General features: G+C 37.4%; 1 protein-coding gene across 2 annotated transcripts; it reads right to left on the bottom strand.

Annotated features, from left to right (window-relative positions):
• Window positions 1–24,318, bottom strand: LOC107867710 (putative transcription elongation factor SPT5 homolog 1). Of its 2 annotated transcripts, none has more exons than XM_047410364.1 (22): window positions 23,864–24,318; window positions 16,505–16,743; window positions 15,921–16,067; window positions 15,638–15,799; window positions 15,473–15,556; window positions 15,055–15,125; window positions 14,607–14,967; window positions 14,371–14,526; window positions 14,188–14,285; window positions 14,040–14,088; window positions 13,817–13,969; window positions 13,584–13,727; window positions 13,374–13,470; window positions 8,239–8,397; window positions 7,931–7,979; window positions 7,764–7,858; window positions 7,601–7,670; window positions 7,088–7,142; window positions 2,469–2,586; window positions 2,228–2,371; window positions 1,553–1,653; window positions 1–443 (listed from the first exon to the last, which is right to left on the bottom strand). In XM_047410364.1, the coding sequence occupies exons 1-22, from the start codon at window positions 24,174–24,176 to the stop codon at window positions 198–200; spliced, it is 3,111 nt and encodes a 1,036-aa protein (XP_047266320.1). In that variant the 5' UTR covers window positions 24,177–24,318; the 3' UTR covers window positions 1–197. The 2 variants fall into 2 exon arrangements, with proteins under 2 accessions (XP_047266320.1, XP_047266321.1); XM_047410365.1 differs by having other exon boundaries at window positions 14,371–14,523.
• Between the last annotated feature and the right edge of the window lie 618 nt (window positions 24,319–24,936).

Here is a 24,936-nt window from a genome sequence, read left to right as displayed (position 1 = left end):
TTTTCACAAATCCTTTTAAACATTTCTTTTTGAAAATGCATTTACATAGTTCCTTTCATACATGAAATAGCAAAGTAAACAAAAGGACTGTAAACCCGAAGGAACCCTTTTAACTCATGAGCATAACATGAAATATAATACAAATGCAAACTATTGCTATTGATCACTACTTGCTTACTAACTAGAATTGCTCGTCACTATGCATGCGCTAACTTAGCCAAAAGTACCATGTCTAATATTTTAACATCAAGGGTATCATCAACCTTTACAATCCCATCAGTGCCATCAACACCAATAAGCTTACCGGTTGCACCGCGTTGGGGACCACCCATGATCTTGATTTTATCAGACTTCTTTGGTACAACTATATCAATTTCAGTTGGGTGTGCAATGATAGTGTCACCAATGCCACCTGATCCAAGAGCAACGCTACAGGAACCATCCTGCTCCAGAAGCAAGTTAAACAAATGATGGTTAACTTTCCAAAAAAAAAATTGAAACTATTCCCCTTGAAAAGGAGGTTTTAACTACGACCAAAAAGCAGAAGAACAAATATATGATAAAAGCAGCAACATTTTCAGGAATATGTATAACAAGCATGTTATGACATGCTGGTATAGAACCATTAGAATAGTTTTATATACGTTTAACTATACACACTCGTCTCAATTTAGCGGCTTGTACGTTACTGCTGAGGAAAGAAATTTCTAAAAAAAAACATGGTTATATAACAGAAAAAGAAACATTACATCAAAGTTGAAGCGTGGATATTTTAAATTAATTGTTTAAGGAATCCAAATGCTTGCAAGTTGTGAAAATTGTAGAACTACAAAGATATCAATCATTTCGAAACGTTCCAGTACGGAGAGTATCATTATTATTCTGTTATTAGCTTATACTACTTACTGTTGATATTGTTATTAGCTTATACTACCATTACTGTTGATATTGCTTGTGTTATTTTTTGTTGTTGGTACTTGTCTTTTCTGAAGTGCTTTTGAAAACACTTTATTGAGCCAAGGGTCTATTGAAAATAGTCTCTCCACCTCACACAAAGTGGTCGTGTGCCTGTGGCGGTGGAGGTGGTGGGGTGGGGGTTAAGGCATACACACCTCACTTTCCCCGGACTCCAGTTTTGGGATCAGACGGTCATGTTGTACTTAAATGTCCAATGCATCTGCTCTGGAAGTGGTTTAAGAGATTTCTATGCACTTCCCAAAGAGAACACCCTCTAAATGTAATGCTTATACCAATTTATGTTACACTTTCTCTTTTTGAGATTCAAACATACATATATTACGAAACTACGTAAAAGGTATTATAAGTTTTAATTACACACATTAAGCTAAATGACAATTTTAATACTGCAATGATCTACAAAAACTGAAATTTAAGTCAAGCTGGTAAAAGGCATTATAAGTCTCCAAATCTGACCATCATCACATAAATAGGGATGGAAGAAAAACTACTATTTATAACATGCACGCCAGATCATAGTAAGTGAAGCAAAATCCAACAAAGGAGAATACAAATTAGTACAGAATATACATACCGCTAGCAGCTCATGGACAACTCCAGTGACAGTATCATCATTGGACTTCCGTACATTGACCAAGATATCAGGCAAGAGCCAAGGACCTTCTGTATCCCCACCTGCAATACAGAGTTGTCACCTACTACTGAATGTTGAAAATAGTATTGCCTACCGCTCTTCCAGATGAAATAATAAAATGAATTTGCAATAGTGAACAACATTAAAGGTCATTCTCCTCTACGACTAAATCTTGTAAAGCCACAACTGTTGGGACTTATTTGCATCCCTCACATTGCGATTTTGACTAACATTATACTAAGAAATTTCGACATTACAATCAACAAAAACCATTGAGAATATGTAAGAATTAAACACATTAAGCTAAATGACAATTTTAATACTGCGATGATCTACAAATAGCAACAAAAATATAGAAGTCAAAATTACACACTATAACATTGAATTAAAATGCACCAACATGAATAAAAATCATCACTTTGCAAAGTGGAACCAAGAGATCATCTGATCTCAATAAAATAATTCCTTCACTAGAATGAAAGAGATTATGGGTAAAATATATAAATTCTGCAGTGATCACAAGTTCACTAACTCAAATTAACTTTTCAGTAAGATTTATTAAAAGTAACTTGTCATTCAAAAGGCACAAACTATTGTATTGAACAAGGGACGCACCACCTATTGGTGACATCATATCCAGCCCACCACTTCCAGGAGTCATTGGCTGCCCGCCAGGAGTACCAGGTATATATGCTGAACTCGGTGTCATTGGCGGTTGTCCACCAGGAGTTGATGGCAAGTAAGGACTTGGAGCATTAGCTGCATGGAACAAAGAAAAATGGCATCATACTCTCCATACAAGGACCCGAAGAAGAAAATGTGGCTTCCAATCATGTAAATGAGATTTTTAGGTTACCATATGCAGAACCATTTTCTCTTGGCGTCCCGGCATCACTGTAATTACCGCTAGGAGTATTAGTCCAACCAGAACCAGGAGTAGGTGCTTCATACGCCCTTGAACGCGGACTAGATGGCTGAAAAATGAACAAAGCATGAAAATCTTTTTTCAAGAAAGAGAACAAAGCATAATAATCTATATATCTTTAAAATCATGAACCCATTACTGAAATGTTGTTCGCCTTTTTTAAATCTTCAGAAAAGAATCACATTAGATAGAATTGTCATTTAATTATTTTCCTAATATTTCGAAACTTAAAATCAATTAAAATCTTACTAATTATTTTTTTCCTTAATTTTTTTTGAGAAGGTAACATTTGTGTGTATTCATTGAAACCAGTACATAGGTTGCTCTGAAAACCATATTTACAACTTGACAAAATGAAGAAAAGCTGAATCGTAATCCTAACAGGAACCTAGGATATCTATAATGGATTCAGTATCTTCTAAATACATCTGTGTGCACCAAAAACAAAAAAGTTTGATACAGTTCAGCTTGATCTTCTGTAAACATCTAGCATTCCTCTCTGTCCAAATTTTCCTTAATTAAACTATCTAGAATGTCCTAATAACGAGAAGGCAATGTAGGGCATGCATGGAAGTTGTTCCTTCGTGATGTGGATAATTTGGAAAGAGAGAAATAGGAGAGCTTTTGAGGGGGTAGAGTCAAGTGTTACACAGATGAGGGGTATCCTCCAGTCACGTATTTTATTTTGGTGCACCCACATAAAGTTCCATGTTGTACAGAAGAAGGGGTGGATTTTGTAGAGAATCATGTTCTGTAGATTCTTTAGCTATTTATATATCCTTTGAATATGGTCAACACAGTTAAATTTCTCATCTTTTAAAAAAAAAGCCCTAATACATAGGACTTCAAAATCGATTAAAACATTACCATATAAAAAGTATTTGACTTGCTATTTTATTCTTGTGGACCTAGAAAAAGCTTTTGGAATTTAATACGTGCAATTATTGTTTGTGGTTTACCTGATCGAACTAGAAATTCTCTTTCTTAACCTTTGTGAATAGTCCCACATCAGTAGCTTAATGGATAGGTGGACTCTTTTTATGGTCTTTTGGCAATCCTCCTCTCAGGCGCTAATTCATTTTTTAACATAGTATCAGAGTAGGCCCATCCCAAGTCCTTGTTACACATGTTGGGCCCCCATATTAAAATTGCCCATGCTCCAAATGTCCACCCATGAGTGTGAGGGTGGGGTTAAGAGTCTCATATCAGTGGTTTAAGGGATGGGTGGTCTCTTCATATGGTTTCTTTATTAAATTCAGCCCAAAATTTGTTTCTTAATAAACCTTTACCTTATCAACAGATAATCTAGTAGAAACTTTGAAATAACTATAAATTAATCATTTTGTTTTCCTATAAGTTAGCTGTACGAACTCTTGAAGTTTCAAACTCGACAATTGACGGAGTAAATTCAAAATGAATTTTTTGTAATTCGCTCTTGGATGATCACGAACCAATAAGAATCTCGACAAATTCAGTGCATGAAGAGGTTCACTTAGCTAACCTATAATTTTGATGAACACTGAATGAAGAAATAAGAATTCTATGAACTTGAGATAAAAAGAACCACATTAAGAATATGCATATAAATGCATCCACGGGTGTGGCTTAGTGGTCAATGAAGTGGGTTGAGAACCTAACATCTCACATTCAAATCCCAGCATAAACAAAAAACAATAGGTGATTCTTCCCATCTGTCCTAGTCTTGGAAAACAAAGTTATCTAATATCTATTGCGGGTAGGAGGTTCCACACAGGTAGCCCGCGAATTTAGCCAAGATGCGCGACAGCTTGCCCGGACACCACGGTTATCAAAAAATATGCATATAAATATTAAGTGAAAAAATATATTAAGAAAAGGATTCAAACGCGAGAAACGGAAAAGGAAAGAAGAAAAAAAATGTTTTAAAAAATTTAATATCTTTGTTATGTAAGGTAATTTAACTGCCCGCAAGGGCATGTTTGGGAGGTGGGTGGGAGACTTGGAATCGAACCCAGCCCCCGTCTGTCGCTCGTCCATGAGCTCGTTGCATGCTTTCCTAGTGCACTTACATCTCCAATGTGATTTGCGAGCTATTGTACAATGAGTAGATAACCACAAAGTGCACACCATAGAGTGCTAACACGAAGGGCTGAGTCTGTGGCAGGGGTTGTGGGTTTTCTTGAGGTCCCCAAGGAAAAGGTAGCTTAACTTCATTTCTGCTTAAAACATTTATTTAAGAACCTTGATAAATAAAAATCATATTTTATTTCTTTATTTCCTAAGAAAATTGAAAAATGGTTTGAGTCCTTAAAAGATAATTATAAATATTTCTATACTACTCTATTTCATACCAACTGAAAAATAGATTCTCAAAATATACAAGAAAAGGGCAACCCGGTGCACAACACTCCTGTTGTGTCCGGTGTCCGGGAAAGGGCCAAACCACATGATTCTAATTGTACAAGCCGTTGTTTCTGCAACTTGAACCCGTGACCTTATGGTCATCACACGGCAACAATTTTACTAGTTACGCCAAGGCTTCCCTTCAAAATATACAATTAATGTTAAAATCTTCATTATTTCCTTGTTTTTGTTGATTTTTTAATTAATAAAAATTATTATTTTCCTTTATAATGACATTATGCATGAGTACATACCTTTATTGTTTAACTAAATAAACTTGCTCACACAACAACATACCAGTGTAGTCCAAGTCCTACAAAAGGGGGTCTACAAAGTGCGGTCTGGAAGGGTAGAGTATACGCAGACCTTACCCGCACACTAAGGTAGAGGTATATTGACAAAATATAACAACCACGGATTATTGACAAACTTGTGAGTTAGGAAGTACATTTTCTTTAGCTAATGACTTATCAAAAAATGCTCAAGTGCGATCTTCGAGACTCCTCTTCCTACTTCTTAGGATTGTAGAACGGCCTTCTTTGACACTTTCGCTGGCTGTCGGGTTGCTGGGCTCAGCTTTCACCCACTATGTTTTCTACCGAAATCTTCTTCCTTCTCTTTTCTAACTTTCTTCTTTCTTTACCGTCTCTCTTTCCAAAGTTAGTGAGATTGGAGCTAACACAATATACTTTGATGTAGGTTTCAAGTAGCATGATGAAACCAAAAGTATAGCGTGAGCAGAGGAATGGTTTGAATGGATGGAATAGGGGCGAAACTTAATCAAAAGAACTACAACTACTTTTTTCTGAAATTCTTTCAACAGGATCTCTAAAGGAGGCATTGAAAGTTGAAGGGTAACTTTATGAAATGATGGAAGTTCCATGATCACTCTCAGAGTACTATATGCGAGAAACTTTAAGCACATGACATGTTAGATAACTATCATTCATAATCAAGGAACGAGGAAATCAGTAATCAATGGCATTTAATACAGGGTGGCGGGTTCTATTGCAATTAAGGTTGAGAAGTTCACTAACTCATACCTCCCAAAACAGCCATTAACCATTAATGTCTTTGAAAATACGGAGAAATGTTTTCTTTATTCAGAAAGAGACAGAAGATCTAAATGATGATGTAGAGAAATAAACTTAGCCATAACCCAAGAAGAAAAAGGAATCATCCATATCGACGGAGGTACAAACCCAACTCAGCATGAGGTGCTCGGTGGGCTCTGTCAAAAAACATTTCCGACATCCCTGCTTTGGTGGAAATACAAGGATGGGTGTTGATGGGTGAGCAATTACATGGAACCAACATTTGTCAAATGGGCCAAAATTAATTCTTGTCCGAGTTCTCTTCTAAGATATAGAAGCAAAGAATGTTGTGAGAGATGATTGGCACCGGAAAAATATAAAATCAACCTGCAATGGTGGTCCCCGGTGGTAGATCCATTCCAAGACATGAAAAGGTGAATCTTAATTTGGATCAGATTGATAGGTCTTCCCATTCAGTAATGGTTCCAAAAGGTGGCTGGATTCTAACTGAAGAAGAGATGGAGTTGAGAATCACTTGAAATGGGCAAGACTAATGGTTGGGCAATGGCGACAAAGTCCCAAAAGTGGTTGAAGGTGGAAAGTGAAGGTATCGTATCATCTCTGAGATTGGTATAAAGCTCCAGTGAGAACCAGAATTGTAGCAGCCGGAAGACAGAGAACAATGGACCAACGGGTAATAGAAGGCACACATAGTATAGGGATAAGGTTTTGAGGTAACATAGGTATTACAGGCAGATGGGGTGTTCAAAAGAGGTGGAGGCCTTCCCCAGGTAATACCCACGTGACTTGCCACATGGTCATTCAGCCAAAAACTCTCTTATCCAATAAATAGGTTGCCATAACAAAGAACTTGGACCCAAATCTGCTAGCTCGAAGTAGTTCAGAGTTGAATAATAAGAGGGCCTATTACAATGAGCCTAGAACTGACCCAACAGCGGAGGAGGAATTAAAAGCTAAAGCTTTTGTTTCAACTCTTGAAACACAACTTACAAGTCACGAAGTCCTTGCATCTGCGAAAAATATTTACACGTGCAACGCAGAGACCCTAATACTAGTCATATTAAAAGAGAAAAGTGCATTTCATATAGAAATAAAAGTAGAGAGCATTAAAACCTGATATTGCGGACTCGACCCCCAGGAAGCAGGGTTTCCATCTTCCCAATTATCCCTGATAGTTTGCCATTGAAACCATTTAATCTAAAGAAAATGGAATTGCAAACTCACTAAATCTATGGAAGTAAAAGCAATAAACTAAAATAGCAAGATCAATCTAAAGCACGAGCATGCCACTTAAACTGCAATCACAACACAAATGAAGACCAAAAATCAGCAGTCGCTGAATCTGGAAAATGCACAAACAGTTTCAAGTTCAAATCATAATTTTAAAACTTTCAGCTATACAAAGAAGACAAAATTCACATGTCGGGCAGACCCATATTTCCTTGATCCAAACCATAGAAGACATGTATTTCATGTTTCAAGTAAAGACAAGGCTCTTTTCGATTTCTTCAAACCTGAGATCAATCAGTTTCAGGTCAAATAAGAACTAAGCAGATTAAAGGTCTTCATATTATTTTAAAAACCTTAAGCCATTGCGCTTATTTTATTTCCAGTGATGCAGCATACCTGGGTGGACTCATTGGATTCCATGCTCTGTCCCTCATTGGCGTCCTCATGCCATCATGGATAGGTGTTGCTATAGAGGAAAATGACGAGAAGAGCTAAAGTCAAACAGCTGGGGAGAAAAGAAAGAAAAACACAATTGGAACGTGACAGCAGAATAATGAACCTCCAGGATCTCTCATAGGTGTCATAAATGGGTGTAGTGGAGTCCTTGAAGGATGTGATGGTGTTTCACTTCCCAGACCATATCTAGATGGTTCCCTGCAAACAGGAAAAATAGTTAAGACAATAAACACTCAAAATAACCCAATTTTAGAACGGAAATATACTTACCTGAATGGTGTTGACACGTTAACATTATCAGAGATATGGTTGCGATCAACTACAGGAAAAGTTGCAGTCAGAAATGAATGTAAGCATTCAAAAGTTGGATAAACAAAAACTTCAAAGGAAAACCCTGCTTAAACTTGGATGACTGCCCAAAAAAGCGGATTCAGCAAAGCATCCACCCACAAAAATTGCAAAAGAGGACCCTTAGCATTTAACAAATCACCTTTGGTCCCCCACCCCAAACCGCCAAAAAAAAAATAGAAGAAACTCAGAAAAATGAGTGACATTCCAAACATTGAAGAAACACTTGCCTGTAACAACTTTCATCTGGGCTTCAAGTTCAACGCGGACTGAAGTTCCTTTGATATCAACAACACGCCCTTTACAACCTTTGAAAGGTCCAAGGCGAATTTTCACATCAGCTCCAACTAAAGCATCATGCCCTCTTCCACCTCTATGTCTGCCTCCATCTAGAGCACACCAAGCATAAAAGTTGAGACTAATTTTAAATGATAAACAGCAAAATAAAGAAGAAAATGTGATAAATAGCATTACTTTACCACTTGTACATAAAACACAATTGACGAGCTACCCGTCAACATGCCTATAATGTTTGTTTGAGGATATTATGGTCATTTACAATTAATCTTTGTGCAATGTTTATTTGTATCACATGCTTTATTGTTTATGCATAAGCATAGTCCCAACTTCTCAATAACAAAAGTACCAGATATAAATCCAATCTACTTCAATCTGGGCACAACAGGGTATATTTGTAACTTTAGTTGATTCATTGGATGAAAAATGCATTTACTATTGCTCCCCCTCTAAAATTTCTGGCCTGTTTGACTCTTTCATCCTTTGCTTATATTCATCTCAAAGGTTCACTATCCATGGGCCCCACTTATCTTGCCACCCTGCTCTCTTCTTTTACCTTTAACATAACACCTGTAAGGCTGTAAATATATAGACATTATAGACATTCTCTCTTTATATGTAACTTTTTTTAATGGGTCGTCTTCTTTTTCTCTTAATTTTCTAGAGTAAAAAATTTTTTTGTCTGCAATTTGATTACAGTTGAAATGTATTATTTTTAAGCAACACATATTTTCTTAATTATTTTTATTTAAGAAATAAGAAATAAAAAATATTTATGAATTAAAACTCTATATCCACTTATACCAATTGGTTGTGAATAAATATACAAAAAAAGAAATGAACTCAAGAACAATATATATTTATTTAGGGTAAGAAAATTAAATTAATCATTCACCATTAAAGCTTCTTCTGTGCTTATCAAAGTTCTTAGGGGTCGTTTGGTACGAGGAATAAGAGGATAAATATACAAAAAAAGAAATGAACTCAAGAACAACAACAACAACAACAAACCAAGTGTATTCCCACATAGTGAGGTCTGGGGAGGGTAAGATGTACGCAGTCCATACCACTACCTCCGGAGAAGTAGCAAGGCTGTTTCCGATAGACCCCGGCTCAAGTAAGATAAGTCATCAAAAACGTACACAGCATGAAACAATATGGCAAGACATAAATACGCCACCTATAAGGAGTAATAAACAAAGAATAATAAGCAATCGTAATGCAGCATAACAAGAATACTGCACCTGCCAAGTAAAGCCCTATCCTACCTACCGAAAAAGTCACTAGCCTTCTATCCTAATACGCGTCCTCCAGATCTTCCTATCTAGGGTCATGCCCTCAGTAAGTTGTAACTGCTCCATGTCCTGCCTAATCACCTCTCTCCAGTATTTCTTCAGCCTACCCCTGCCCCGCCTGAAACCATCCAAAGCAAGCCTCTCAAACCCCTACGAACCGGAGCATCCGTGCCCCTCCTCATCACATGTCCGAACCATCTCAAACAGACCTTCCGCATCTTGTCCTCCACCGAAGCCACACTAACCTTATCCCGAATAGTCTCATTCCGAACCCTATCCCCCTAGTAAGCCCACACATCCAGCGCAACATCCGCATTTCTGCCACCTTCAGTTTTTGAATGTGAGTGTTCTTGACATGCCAACACTCCGCTCCATACAACATGGCCGGACGGACTGCCACCCTATAAAATTTGCCTTTAAGCTTGGACGGCACCTTCTTATCACACAACACCCCCGAGGCGAGCTTCCACTTCATCCATCCTGGCCCGATCCGGTGAGAGACATCCTCGTCAATCTCACCATTCCCCTCAATCATGGCCCCTAGGTACTTGAACTATCCCTCTTACACACCACCTGAGAATCCAACCTTACTACCACCTCGTCCACCTCCCTCGAGACATTAAACTTACATTCCAAATATTCGGTCTTGCTCCTACTTAACCTGAACCCTTTAGATTCAAAGGTCTGTCTCCACACCTCTAACTTAATATCCCTATAGTTGTTGCAACTCTGAATGTCACCCTTATTCTTATACAGAGGGATCATAGTACTCCATCTCCAGGCCTCAGGCATTTTCGCCGACTTGAAAATGTCGTTGAACAAATCCGTCAACCACCTCAAACCAGCCTCGCCAGAAAACTTCCAAAAATCCACGAGGACCTCATCAGGCCCCATCGCCCTACCCCTTCGCATCTTGCGAACGGCCTCTCTGACCTCCTCCACCTTAAAACGTCTACAATAACTAAAATCACGACACTCCTCCGAATGCTCCAGCTCACCCAACTCAATAACTCCCTCCCCTTCATCATTCAAAAGCCTATGAAAATACGACTGCCACCTTTTCTTGATATGACCATCCTCCACCAAAATTCTACCATCCTCCCCCTTAATGCACTTCACCTGGTCTAGATCACGTCCCTTTCTCTCCCTAGCCTTAGCCAGTCTAAACAACATTTTTTCCCCTCCTTTCTCTTCTAAACCCGCATACCAGCTCTCAAACGCTGCCGTCTTAGCTGCCGTAACGGCAAGCTTAGCCTCCTTCCTTGCTAGCTTGTACTCCTCCCTAAAAACCCGCTTCTCTTCAGCATCCTTACTCTCAACCAACTTTGCATACGCCCCCTTCGTAGCCTCCACTTTCTTCTTTACTTCATCATTCCACCACCAATCCACCCTATGGTGCCCGGCTCGGCCCCTAGACACATCCAAAACCTCACTATCCTACCTACCAACTATGTCTCCCCTACGCTCCCACACCTCCATACCAGTCAACTTCTCCCCTATCTCCCGCGCACACCGGCGTCAAGCCGCCCCACCTAATTCTTGGTCGGCCCTCCTCACCCCTACTCTTCTTACCCTTCTTTATTCCCAAGTCCTTCACCAAGAGCCTATGCTGAGTCGAAAGATTCTCACTCGAAATGACCTTACAGTCCTTACACAACCCCGTATCCTCTTTCCTAAGAAGCAAAAAGTCAATTTGAGTCTTGGCTATCGCGCTTCGGAAGGTGATCAGGTGATCGTCCTTCTTTAGAAAGCTCGAATTCACCACCACCAGCCCAAAGGACCTCGCAAACTCCAACAGAGCAGCTCACTCTTCATTTCTCTCCCCAAAACCAAAACCACCATGCACATCGCCAAAGCCTCCCGAAAACGCCGCGATGTGTCCATTAAAATCCTCTGCTACAACAATCTTCTCAGAGCTAGGCACGCCTCTAACCACCTCATCCAAGTCCTCCCAAAACCGCATCTTCTCCTCCCCGCCTAAGACCACCTGCGGCGCATACACACTACACACGTTCAAGAACAATATATATTAATTTAGGATAAGAAAATTAAACTAATCATTCACCATTAAAGCTTCTTTTGTGCCTATCAAAGTTCTTAGGGGTCGTTTGGTATGAGGAATAAGGGGAAATCTCAGGGTTAAATTTGAATTAGATTTATGTTTTGTTTGGTTGACGGTACAAATTATTTCATTCAACTTGGGATTATTTTATCGCACCTCTCACGTGGTATAAATTAATTCAGTAATCATATTCCCAAGACTATATTCCTAAAACGAGTTTAACTGCACGTGCAGCTTTTGATTACTTAAAATTAATTGATGTTGTCTATTTCAAAAATTTTTAATGAAGTATAAAAAATTTCAATCACTTTTCAAAGATCCTTCACACTTTAATATAATAATGTAAACATAAAGATATATTTCACTCTAAGCACATATATACTTTATTTTACCATCAAAGGTTTCAAGTGGTTGACGAATCATCACTTTTGCGTTTGTCATGCAATACTTCTTTCCCTTCCTACCAAAGGCTAAGAGAGATGCAACAATTTGAAACATATTTGTGGTATGATTATTTTTTTATATTTAAAATTTTTCTTTGTTTTTAAAGTCAAATCTTTACAAAATCCCCAATTACATTCTTATTACGTACTTAAAACTTATAAAATTTGGTACTTCTTAAATTTTTCTTATTCTAACATTTTTATATTTATTTCTAGATTTTTCAAATCTTCTTAAAATCAAATTTAGTTGATTTAAAAATTTTAAACTAATGAAAAAAGTATACTTGTCACTAATTATGATGATTTATAATAAGGAAAGGTTTTACCATAAATACATTTAATTAATTTTTAATTCTTAAATATTAAAAAAATAGTGAAAAAACAATTTTGTCTAAAACAAAAAATTTTAATAAAGTTCAAACAATATTTCTAACGTCATTTACACTTTTAATATAGTATAAATATAGATACCTCTTTCCTTTCCTACCAGAAGCTAAGAGAGACGCAACAATTTGAAACAGATTTGTGGTATGATTATTTTTTTATATTTAAAATCAATCTTTGTTTTTAAATTCAAATCTTTATTAAATTTTTTATTACATTCTTATTACCGTACTTAAAACTTATAAAAATTTGATACTTCTTAAATTTTTCGTATTCTAACATTTTTAAATTTATTTTTAGATTTTTCAAATCTTTTTAAAATCAAATTTAGTTGATTTAGAATTTTTAAACTAATGAAAAAAGTATTAGTTGTCACTAATTATGATGATTTCTAATAAGGAAAGGTTTTACCATAAATATATTAAATTAATTTTTAATTATTAAATATTAGAAAAATAGTGAAAAGACAATTTTGTCTAAGCAAAAAACTTTTAATGCAAGACAAAAAGTTCAAACAACATTTCTAAGGCCTTCGCACTTTTAATATAGTATAGATAATTTAGTCCGCATATCAAACGACCCATTAACCTACTAAATTAACTTGAATAAAATTAAAGAGTGCTATAGAATAAAGCATAAACTGCAAATAATTTATTCATATGATGAAAAGAATATTATGATTCACTATGCTTCATAAGATGAAAAAAATATTATGATTCAACATTTAGCATAGTGTTATTAGGCCCCTGCTAGAACGGGCTATTCTTAACTAGTTTTTAATAATAAACATCAGATGATCAGGAGGACTCCACAGGTGAACAAAATTAAAAAAAAAAAAAAATAACTTACAACATCCAGATATCACACCATTATCAGAAACTTACAGTTCATAGGTGGGCCACCTCTAGACGATCTCATTGGAGATTGAGGAGCACGTGGTGGAGCTCTCATATGCGCAAATCTCGATGACAAGGGGTTACCCTAGAGGAGTTCCATTGTAAGAACAATATTCACAAGCTAGACATTTGTGAAGATAGAATTGCAAAAGCAAGAGCGAGCTCAAACTTCCAGAAGCAAGAAAATACTAGACATACATTTCTATCACCATTTGCCCGTGAGCCACCAACCAACACACAAGATTGGGTTTTGGCACAAATAAAACCAGCATGCTCAAGGTGATGCCGATCATAAATAAAAACAACTCCTCTGAAGATGTGTTCTACAGGACCTTGTTTTCCCTACAAATATCAAGGATATTTATAACAGCACATACAAAATGTATGAACAATGTCAGGCACAAGAAAGTCTTACAAAAGCCAACACTCACTTGACAAGGACCCTCAACAACTTTTACCACGTCTTTCACCGCTAAGTGGTTCTTAAACCGATCTTGGGCATTCCCTTTCTTTTCAACTTTCGCTTTGATCTCCCTAAGTCTAACAAGTGCTACCTCAGGTCTATCAGGAACACCCTTAAGGACCTATAACATCACGCAAATGTGAGCAACACAATTAACAGAATGGTTTCAACCTCAAAACTACAGTACTCACCTGAAAGGCTTCGCTGTCTACACGAATAATCACACCAAAGCTCTTATTGCTGCAGAAAGTGTAATCAATTAAGAAATTGAACTGTTGGTTCAAGAAGGACTAAACTGTTTCATGTCCCTTCAACTCTCATAAGAAGCTAGATGCTTACTCTAGTATTACAAGGTCATGGAGCTCATATTCCCCAATACGAGTGAGACCAGATGTTACTTCAGAACTCTCAACAACATTATCGGCAAATACACGGAGCTGCAGTATCAAAAAGAAAAAATCGGATCACCATTGTTCTGAAAACTGCAGATTAGAGACCTCAAATTACCATGTATCAACTTACAAGCTCCTTGGTTGTATCTGATACCAGGTTAACCACATGTCCCTGAACAGAAACAACCATACCAGTTGCACCTTCTGATGAACCAGATACTACTTTCACGTGATTTCCAAGATCAAAGTACTTGCATAGCTCTTTGTCACTAAAAGCCAAAGTCTGCTGCCAAAGTAAGTTAATAAAAATCACTCCTGAGGCACTTGATGCATAAAAAATATGTACTTAAAGAAGGGGAACATTACCAGAGGAAGGTCTTTCTGATTCGGTCTGATATGAACAGTATCTTCTTCCACTTTCTCAACATGGCCTTTCAAGTTCCTGAGATCCCCCTTCACCACAATAACGCGATCACCCTTCATAAAATGACCTTTTTTCCTATTTGCGAACAAGGTAGATAGACTAGCCATATCGCCATCCCCACCCTCACCAGTTTGGCGGAATTTCTCAAGTTCATCAAAAGTTGGCTGTATGTTCAGGGTGCTGATTGATTTCATTGACACCGTCTTATATAAGAACCCATCTTTGAACATCATACCTCCAATATTCTCAAAATAGTCCCCTGACATTGGGTCTCGCCTACGTTCCACACGTAGATTCATCTCTCTGCATACAATGAGAAACAGATTTAACAATTCGGTAAAGACCATAATTGTGCTCTTACTGCAACTAAAGACACCAAGGGAAAATTACCTTGCTTCATCAATATTCATAAAGCGTGGTGGAGGAATAAATGCTTTTTTCTTTGGAGCCTCCCTTCCTTCCTACAAAAGCAGTACAACACGCAAGAAGGAATGTCAACTGTTTTTTACAACAAACAACATTTGTTTTGGATAGGTGACCACATATTTTAGCAACTGCCCAAAAAACAGCTGTAGTATTTTTTGTTGACAAGTAAAAATAATCATGATGAAGCAGCTCTTTATAATACTGTGAATCTAGAAAGAAGTACAAGTCAGCCAGGTCCAAACAATCCCTTTAATGAGATAAGGAATTCAAATATTTCTTACAAAATTAGCATTAACGCTCTCATGTATTTCAAGAATACAGAACATATCAGCTAACAACTCTAATAAGAGTCAAAATATAATGACCAACCAAATGAACATACCAGCTTGTTTGCAAGAGCCTGTAAATCAATCCTTGGAATTAATTTTACGACGACTTTCTGTCTCACATTATCTACATCCATAACCTACATAAGCAGAAAGATTGAATATCAGAAGCGAATATCAAACTTACTAATTGCAACATAAAATGCAGAATACTTGACAACCTTTGCAAGGTCTCCCTTGTAAGTTCCCATCTTCATTCTGACCCAAGTATCCCTGGCAAGATCAACAGCTTTGCTTTCAACTGAAAGGACATCAGTCATCTCTTTTATGGGAACCAGCATTATTTTAGCAGAGGCATATATATTACGCATACCCTTGCATGCCTGTAGCATATAGGATACATAAATAATCAGGTCACTGGATGGTTACTTGATAGACACGTTATTTTAACGAATCACATAAATATAAGCCAAAACAGAGCATATTGTATCATCTATTACATACCTCCCTCACGTGGGCTTCTTTGTCTGCTTCTATGTATATATAGTTCTTAAGATGATCAAGGGCTACAACTGATCGAATTTGCAATTCAGGTCCTCTATCAATTGCCTTTTGCATTAGGCAAACCGCAACTTCTCTCTCACGGCCAATCTACAAAACATGATATAGCAATAAATTTCAAGAAAAAATGTGAAGGTTATAAGTAACATATATAGAAATATAAAATGCCTATGCACACAAGGGAGCAGACCCGCCCAGTGATCAATGAAGTGGGAGAAGACCACAAGGTCTCGGGTTCAAATCCTAGCATAGCCTAAAAAAACTAGGTGATTTCTTTCCTTCTACTTAAAACCTTGATGGTCCTTGCAGTACAGCCCTTCCCCGAATCACACATATAGTGGGAGATTTAGTGTACCGAGTTTCCCTTTTACCTAAACCTTGGTGCATAGAGTTACTCGGTAACCATGTTAGTGGAAGTAGCAGGTAACCGACGGAATAGTCGTAGTTGCATAAGATGCCCCGAACACCACAGAAATAAAAACAAATGATAAAATGCTGAACTTCATGGCAGCACGCCAACACCATACCGCACATTTCACCATCCAGAGCTTTGGGTCCCTGACAGACGGCAAGAGAGCTTGCTGTTCAACATCTGTTGCTTCCTCATCATACTCTACATGAGCTGACCTCGCATATCTTTGCTTAATGCTCCTTGTAAGCTCCTCAAGGTCTTCTTCTTGGTCCTCATGCGGCAACAGCCGGTGACGATATTCACGTCTGGCACCATCCTCATCAGGTATATCTGCTCCACTATCTACTATGAAATCTGCAGATAATAATCTAACGATCAACACCAGCAGATAAAAGACAATGCAGGGAGAAAGAAACCACAGAAAAAGCTCAAAGTTATTACTCCATTTATAAACTAAGTTTCCCTTAAATTAATTCTAGACAGAGAAAAACTCAGGCCAGACTGGACAAGAAATTCTATCAAGTACAAAGTATGCAGCAAATAAAATGTATGTAGTATCTCGAACTAAGGATTCCCCAAAGCTAATGTCACAGCCTACAACATTTGACCCAGAAAGTATGTGTCAATTGTTAAATAATATCATTTTTTGGGGTGAAGCGGAAAGTTCCGTTAAAGCATCAAGAAGATGTACAAAAAAGTTGCAAGAAAGAGAGTGTGTTTGCTCATATAAGCAAAAACTAGTCTAGTCTAACACCAAGGGAGAAACACATTCCAGAAAATAGCACAACTAGCTACAGGAGCCTGATTGAGCCTAGGGGTATACACAAGTTAAGGTGTGCAACTTTTGCTAGTTAAGGGGAATAATATGTTTTAAAACCTTTAATGTTCCTTATACCGATAAAAAGTGCCTATGAAGCAATTCAGTGCACAAAGCATCTCGTGTTCAAACAGACATTTGGGGAAGGGCTGCATTTCGAAGAGTTTATGCATGTAACTCAATCTATCTTATTGTTTTGGTCCTGTAGAATGAATGCGTCCGCCTTATGACCCACAACGAAAAATAAGCCTTGCGACGAGACGCGGACATTACCCATGCTGCGGTTCCCTCCGGTCTGTTCTCGGGTTGGGTTAGGGGAACATCCCAGCGATTGCCTTAGTTTTAGAAGATGGACTGTCTAATGTTTTTTCATTCAGGGAACTTATTGGATTGTCGCGAGCAGAACGAATTGGGCGCGCTTTGAAAGAGACGATCCATTACCGAGAGTCGTCTTATTGGGAATAACAAGAGCATCTCTCAATACTCAAAGTTGACATGAATAACTCCCTTTGGTATTCTACGTGCACCCTTAATTGAGCCACCTTAATTGAGCCAGCTAAAAAAGCTAAATAAGCACTTTGCATTTAGAGAATAAGTTGGAATTAAGAACACATCAAAATTTCTATGATTTCTCGTTCTAGATGCATCATGAGTGCCAGCTTTCATTGGCTTTCTTGAAACTATTATGCGTGACCCAGGCAAGTCGGAGAAGAACGTGATGGAGGAATAACGTTAACACTTTCTAACTCTATCTGGTACATAAGGCAGATTACTCTAGTTGGTATTTTGTCCTCCAAATGAGTTCCCAAGGACGTTTATCAACCAACTCCGTGTTAGAGCTGAGTTGTACATAGTGTCCCTTCACAAGAATGTTCCATCTTCTGAGTCCCAACAATATAAAACTGTCTTCCACCCGAGGTTTTGGAGAAACCCCTGCTACTTTAGCAAACAATTCAATTAGCTCATTTATCTTCCGGTCCTAAATGTTCTCCTGCGTTGTAGGTCACTATTGTTGTGCTGCCAATTTTGTACCACGTGAGCCACTGGATTGTTTGCCAGTGAAAATTAAATTAGGAAGCCCCTTTTCCAATGCCACTTTTATCTTTCCAGAATGATTTGTGTGATCCATCTATTGCCCAGCACGTGTGTTGAATTAAACTGGAACTCCTCTCATAGTTTAAAGATATGCTTCCAAGGATCTGTGTCATGTGGAGAGGTTCTGTTATCTTGTGAATATTTTGCACAATTCACTATATTTTGTTTTAATTACAGCTGTCCACAGATTTCATCTTACTATGCCACCAGTGGCATTTCTTTTTCTTTTTTTTTTTTTTAAGAAGGTAACAATTTTGTATTATAAACCAGTACTTAGTGCTAGAATGAATCTATAACTTCTAGGATTGCTTCTTCATCTACAAATGAACTCTTTGTAGACCAAAAACAAAGTAACAGGATACAATCTGTTTTAATCTTCTGTAAAGATCTACTTTTATTCTCAAAGCTCCTAGAATTCCTTTCTTTCCAAATGGTCCACCAAATGCATGCTCTTCTTCCCAGCTAGAAAGAGTGTCAACAATATTACTAGGCATCCATTGGATGCCTCTAAGATTGATGAAAATCTTCCATAATTGATCAGTGATTCTGCAATGAAGGAACAAATGGCTCACTGTCTCTGCTACTTCCCCACAAAGGCAGCAATGTGTCACTAAAATAATGTCCCTTTTCCTCAAGTTATCATGCATCAAAACAGCCTCTTTTGCCAACAGCCAAGTGAAACAAACCACCTTGAGTGGTATCTTGACTTTCCAGATCTGCAACCAAGGCCAATTGAGGCTTTGTGACATGCACAAGTTCATGATCTTGTACTTGTGAGCTCACTTTATAAGCCCCCTTGCTATGTCCAATCCACCCCTTCCCTCATCCCTTGGAATGTTTCCAGCAGTTTTAAAAGCTCAACTAATCTATGTACTTCCCAAAGATATATTCCAACCTTGCGGAGACCACATTTCTGCCACTGATCTTCACATTTATGAAGTGCTAAGTCAAACATATCTAGGAAGATTTCAAATAAGCTTTTGTTGCCTAACCAACTATCTTTCCAAAAGCTTGTTCTGTTGCCATCATGAACTTTGATGACAGTGTGACTTTTTAGAAAACGCCACCAATTCCTGATTGATCTCCACACTGTCGCACCATATAGGATGTATACTTCTTTAGTAACTCAAGAATCCATCTCTCCCTACTTCATGTTGATCACCTTGCGCCACAATGATTGTGGTTCTTGAGCATATCTTCACAGCCACTTCAATTTTAGTGCCTTGCTTTGATTCTTTAAGTTTTTAATGAACAGACCTCCTTGTTTTTTTCCAGTACTCAATACCTCAATACCAGGTGAAAACCTTTTCTTGTTACCTTGCCAGAAAACAACCCTTCTGAGCTTGTCCAGTCTTTGTAATACACTTGCAATGATTGAATACAAAGTTAGCCAATGAGTGGGAAGGGCATCCATGACTGCATTGACCAGTGTAAGCCCGCCCCCCATGGACAAGTATTGTGTCTTCCATCTAGTCAACTTTTTCTCACATTTCTCCAAAACTGAGCCCCAGATATGTTTAGAATTTGACTTTGTCCCCAAAGGCATCCCAAGATAACCAGAGGGAAATCCTCCCACTTCACCCCCAACACAGATGCCAATCGATTCATGTTAGGAACCGAGTTTGTAGGATATAGGTGACTCTTTCCCAATTGATGTGAAGACCTGAAATACCTTCAAATAGTACCAAAATGACCCTTAAATATTTTAGCTGCTCCTCATTGCATCACAGAAAATTAAAGTTTCATCTACATATTGGAGATGTGTCACCTCTAGACTCCTCTCATTGTTTGTGGACACCTCGAAACCAGCAATCCATCCATTTGCTTTTGTTGTCTTGAGCATATTGTTCAGACCCTCCATGGCTAAGATGAAAAGAAAAGGGGATAACGGATCCCTTTGTCTGATTCCTTTTTGTGCATCAAAAAACAACCTGCTGGGGCTCCATTAATAAGAAAAGAAAATTTCACAGTTGAAATACAGAAGTTGATCTGATCCACTTATCCCTAAATCCCATTTTTTTAGGATACTTAAAAGGAACAAGTTAACATGATCGTACGCTTTTTCAATGTCCAATTTGCACAAAATTCCAAGCTTTTTTAGGGTCAATCTTGAATCTGCAGCTTCATTTGCTATTAGAATGGAGCCTTGTGTATTGAGAGATTGTAGACCTCAATTCTCTAGCCACATGGGTTTATGGCTCAAACTCTCGCTGAGGTGTCCTTTAGAATTGGAAATGGCAACACAGTAAAATTTTAGAAGGATAGGCAGCTTAGCAATCAACCTCTCAGTGTCTCCCATCCTAACATCTTCAGGGTAGGGTAGCCTCTGATCCCGACTCTTCAGTGGCCCAAAACAAAACAGGGAAAATGGAATATGGACACCCCATTTCAGGAGGAACGTGCAAGATTGGGAGCTTGATAAGCTCATTGACTTATTCAGAGTTATGTAAGGAGCTTCAACATCCCCTCATCGACCAGATAGCTTAAAATGGAGCAACTCTGGAAAAAGAATATATACAGCGAAGGAAGGATACAATAAATTGTGGTTATCAAACGATATGATAGATCACTGGCCTTGGAAATTGATTTGAAAGACTAAGCTACCACCAAAAATCAAGTGTTTCATCTGGACATCCCTCAGAAATGTTATCCTCACCTTGGACAACCTAAATAGGAGGAACTTTCAGCTAGTGACAAGATGCTTCATGTGCCACGAGCTTGGAGTCGGCAAATCATTTGTTCTGCTTTGTCCAGTGGCAATAGATCTTTGGAATATGTTCATCTCACTGCTAGGTAGAAACTGGACTGTTCCCCAGGATGTCAAAGCAGTGGAAAGCTGGAGCCTAAGAGAAGTTGACAATTCCATCAAGAAGACCTGGTAGATGATCTCTGCATGTTATTTTTGGTGTATCTGGAAAGAAAGGAATCTCAAATGTTTTGATGGCATCTCAACTCCTAGCAGTAGATTGAAATCTTTGTCTTTTTAACCTACTTAGTTGGTAAATGATATAATTCTCTTTTTGGATTTTATCAGCTCCCTCACTATGGTTTAGAGACCATATTTTTGCTTTCTGGTTAACGCCCAGACCTACAATAGGAGTTTTTGTTCTCAAGAGTTAAACATAACTCTTTTATGTAACTACCTTGAATCCACTTGATGCCTTGCTAATATAACATCTTACTTCATCAAAAAAATAGAAAAAGAAAACCTCTCGCTGAGGTGTTGAAAGGATGATGCCTAAATTAGTGTCCGGTAGTCAAATGGCTTTCTTGAAAGGGAGGCAAATCATGTATGCAGATTTAACCTATAATGAATGTCTCAACACTAAGCTGGGCAAGAAAAAACCAGGTATAATGTGCAAACTTGATATTGAGAAGGCATAAAATCATGTGAATAGGGAATTCTTGTTGAAGGTTCTCGAAGGTTTAGTCTTCGACAACAAATGGATGAATTGGATTTGGCATTATATCACCACTTTTAGGTTCTCAGATTCTTTGTACTAATAAATGGACCACCACAGGGTTTCTTTGCTTCCCAACAAGGCCTCACACAATGAGATCTGATTTCTCCTTTCTTATTCTTACTGGCAACAGAAAGACTTGGTAATATGATCAACTTTGCAGTTCTGAAAGCTGTATCAGTGGTTTCAGAGTGAAAATGTAGACAGGATAACGACCTCTCTATTTCACATCATGTCTACACAGATGATCCACTAAATTTTTGTGAAATAGAGGTGAACCAGTGTGCTTGAACTGAGCAGAAAAATTCCATTGAACACAATTCAAGACTTGCAGAAAGTTGTTGCAATTTTAGGATGAATACAAAGTTTCTTCCTAGTAGTTACCTGGGATTGTTTCTGGGGCGAAAAGCAAAATCTGAATTTATTTGGTAAGTAGTAGTGGAAAGATGTGAAATAAGATAGGCCAATTGGAAGAAACAATATCTTTCTTTATGAGATGATTAAGATTAACGATCAGTGTTATGTATGCAATCCCCACATATACAATGTCCTTATTTCTTATGCCATCCAAAGTGGATAAGGAAATAGACAAGCTTTTTTATTTTATTTTATTTTTTAAAAGAAGGAGGGGGGGGGGGGGGGGTATTAATCTTGTCAAAATGTAAGATTGTCATTGCAACAAAGGAGCAACAAGAACTTAAGGATACAAAACAGAAGCCTTCTAAAGAAGTAGCTTAGGAGATTTCGCTAACCTTGTGAAGGAGAGCAATAGCAAAAAAAAATCATTTTTTGGAAGTATGGTGCACCAACTGAGGTCCCTCTCTGCAAGGAATTAGGATTTGGAACATATTCTCCTTATGGTTCTCACAGCACATTGACTTCAAGATAAATAATGGACGGAAGATTTATTTTTCTCAAGAGAGGTAACGGAAGGAATATTTCTTTTTCTCAAGATAAATGGACGGGTAACTACCCTTAGAGAATAATACTAAAGATTGGTACTTGACAAAGAATTCAAGTAACAAAATGTTGGGCAGGTAACAGTTGGAATATAAAATTCAGAAGAAACATAAATGATTGGAGCTGAATCAGCTTGCTGAATTCTTCAGCATTACTGCCTTCATCTGTAAGCCTAACCACTGATGAAGATCATTTGGTATGGAGAGGCCACAACAAATGGATTTATGCTATCAATACACATTTCAACATAACTTTAACTTCAACCAACTTCTTTTCCGAACTTCAATTTCAAATATATTTTCCCAACTTCAGCTTCAAATATATGTTCAAAAGGACCCTAAAGATCTGAAAGACCATGTTAACTAAAAAAACAGCTCTCCACATATTCCCGATCCTACTACACCTACTTAACCCCAAATTCCAATTAAAAAAACAAAAATTTCAATACATTTCTATGATCAATTCTTCATTCCGATGCAGGCAAGTAAACAAATTGGGATGATAAAACAAATAAACCACCAAAAGAATACAGAAACAACCAACTTCTTTTCTGGACTTCAATTTCAAATATTATTTCCAATTCAGCTTCAAACATATGTTCAAATGGAACCTAAGATCTGACAGACCATATGTTAACGAAAAAAATAAAGATCTCTTCTTCATTAATCGATGCAGGCAAGTAAATAAATTGAGCTAGAAATCAAATTAACAACCAAAGAGAACAAAAAAACAGCCAAACTTATTAACTAGACCTCAATTTCAAATATTTTTTCCAATTTCAGCTTCAAATATTTGTTCAAATGGACCCAAAAGATCTAACAGTAATGAAAAATAAAGCTCTTTACATATCCAGATCCTACTTCATCTACTTATCCCCAAATTCCAATTAAAAAAATATTTTCAATGCATTTCTATGCTAAATTCTTCATTCTGGGATTCGCTCCAGGCAAGTAAACAAATTGACAGGCCATATTAATGAAAAATAAAGCTCTCCACATATTCCCGATCCTACTTCATCTGCTAATCCCCAAATTCCAATAAAAACAAATATTTTCAATACATCTCTATGCTGAATTCTTGATTCTTTGATTCGATGCAGGCGAGTAAACAATTGAACTGATAAAAGATTATTAAGTCTAACCGTCTTCGATATCTTCTTCCTCCTCGTCCTCATCACTATCAACAGCAGCTTCGAGGTCAAAGAATTCCGAACCAGTCCTCCTTTTAGGGCGTCTTCTACCACCACCGCCATAATCATCATCATCGTCTTCGTCCTCATCGTCATCTTCCTCCGCCGCATCATCAATAAAATCTGATCTACGCCTTTTCCGTCCAGACTTTCCTCCATCATCATAGTCTTCTTCTTCCTCCTCCTCTAAATCCTCCTCTTCATAAACCTCTTCCTCTTCCTCCTCTTGTTCATCGTCTTCATCGTCGTAATCCCGGCGCGGCATATCGGAATCGCTGTTCTGTAGAGTTGCAAGGAGATTTCTGAAATTCTTGTGTTGAAAATGAAGGGTTTATAAGGGTGATGGAACCCTAGATAAAGGAGGAGAAGATTTGGACAGTGTAAAGAGAAAATAGTGGAGGAAAATACCAAAAAAGTCCTTTGAGTTTGTTAAAAAAATTAAAATAGTCCCCTCTAAGGGTCGTTAGGTTTGAGCTAGTGAAGCAAATAATTTTGAGATAAAATAATAATCCCGAATAAAAAATTTTATTGCATGTTTGGTTGGTAATATTCGAGATAACTTATTTCGGGACTATTTATTCACTTAATTGATGGGATAACAATCCCATCATAATTTATCCTTGCGATAAATGTATGAAAGGATAAAAATACCCTCATACTCTATTATTTTCATTTCTCTCTCACACACATATATATATTTTTTATATCTGTATTCATAAATAATAAATTATGTTTAATTAACGTATAATATATTCATAAATAAATAATATATATAGATATATATATATAATTAATGTAAACTGTATAATAATTATGTTTTAAACGTATAATATATATTATGAACAGTATAATATATTATGAACATAAATATATATTATGAATAACGTATAATATATTCATAAATATATATTTACAGGATCTATTAGGCTGGGGTATGCCACTCAGCCTACCAGACCTTATAATAATATCGGATTAAGTCAAAGTCGGAAGACCGAACCAAAGCACCAACCGAAATAGGAAAGAAT

Source organism: Capsicum annuum, chromosome 4 (assembly GCF_002878395.1).
Source record: "Capsicum annuum cultivar UCD-10X-F1 chromosome 4, UCD10Xv1.1, whole genome shotgun sequence".
Taxonomy (NCBI): Eukaryota; Viridiplantae; Streptophyta; class Magnoliopsida; order Solanales; family Solanaceae; genus Capsicum; species Capsicum annuum.
This window is presented reverse-complemented; position numbering and strand designations above follow the sequence as displayed.

What these genes read in the sequence shown, in the direction of transcription:
- LOC107867710 (XM_047410364.1), bottom strand. Translation starts at nt 24,176, where the DNA reads ATGCCGCGCCGGGATTACGACGATGAAGACGATGAACAAGAGGAGGAA. An exon ending in GGAAGAAGATATCGAAGACG is followed by an intron (nt 16,744 to 23,863) that starts GTTAGACTTAAT and finishes TATTATCTGCAG; the next exon opens with ATTTCATAGTAGATAGTGGA. An exon ending in AAGAAGCCCACGTGAGGGAG is followed by an intron (nt 15,800 to 15,920) that starts GTATGTAATAGA and finishes TATATGCTACAG; the next exon opens with GCATGCAAGGGTATGCGTAA.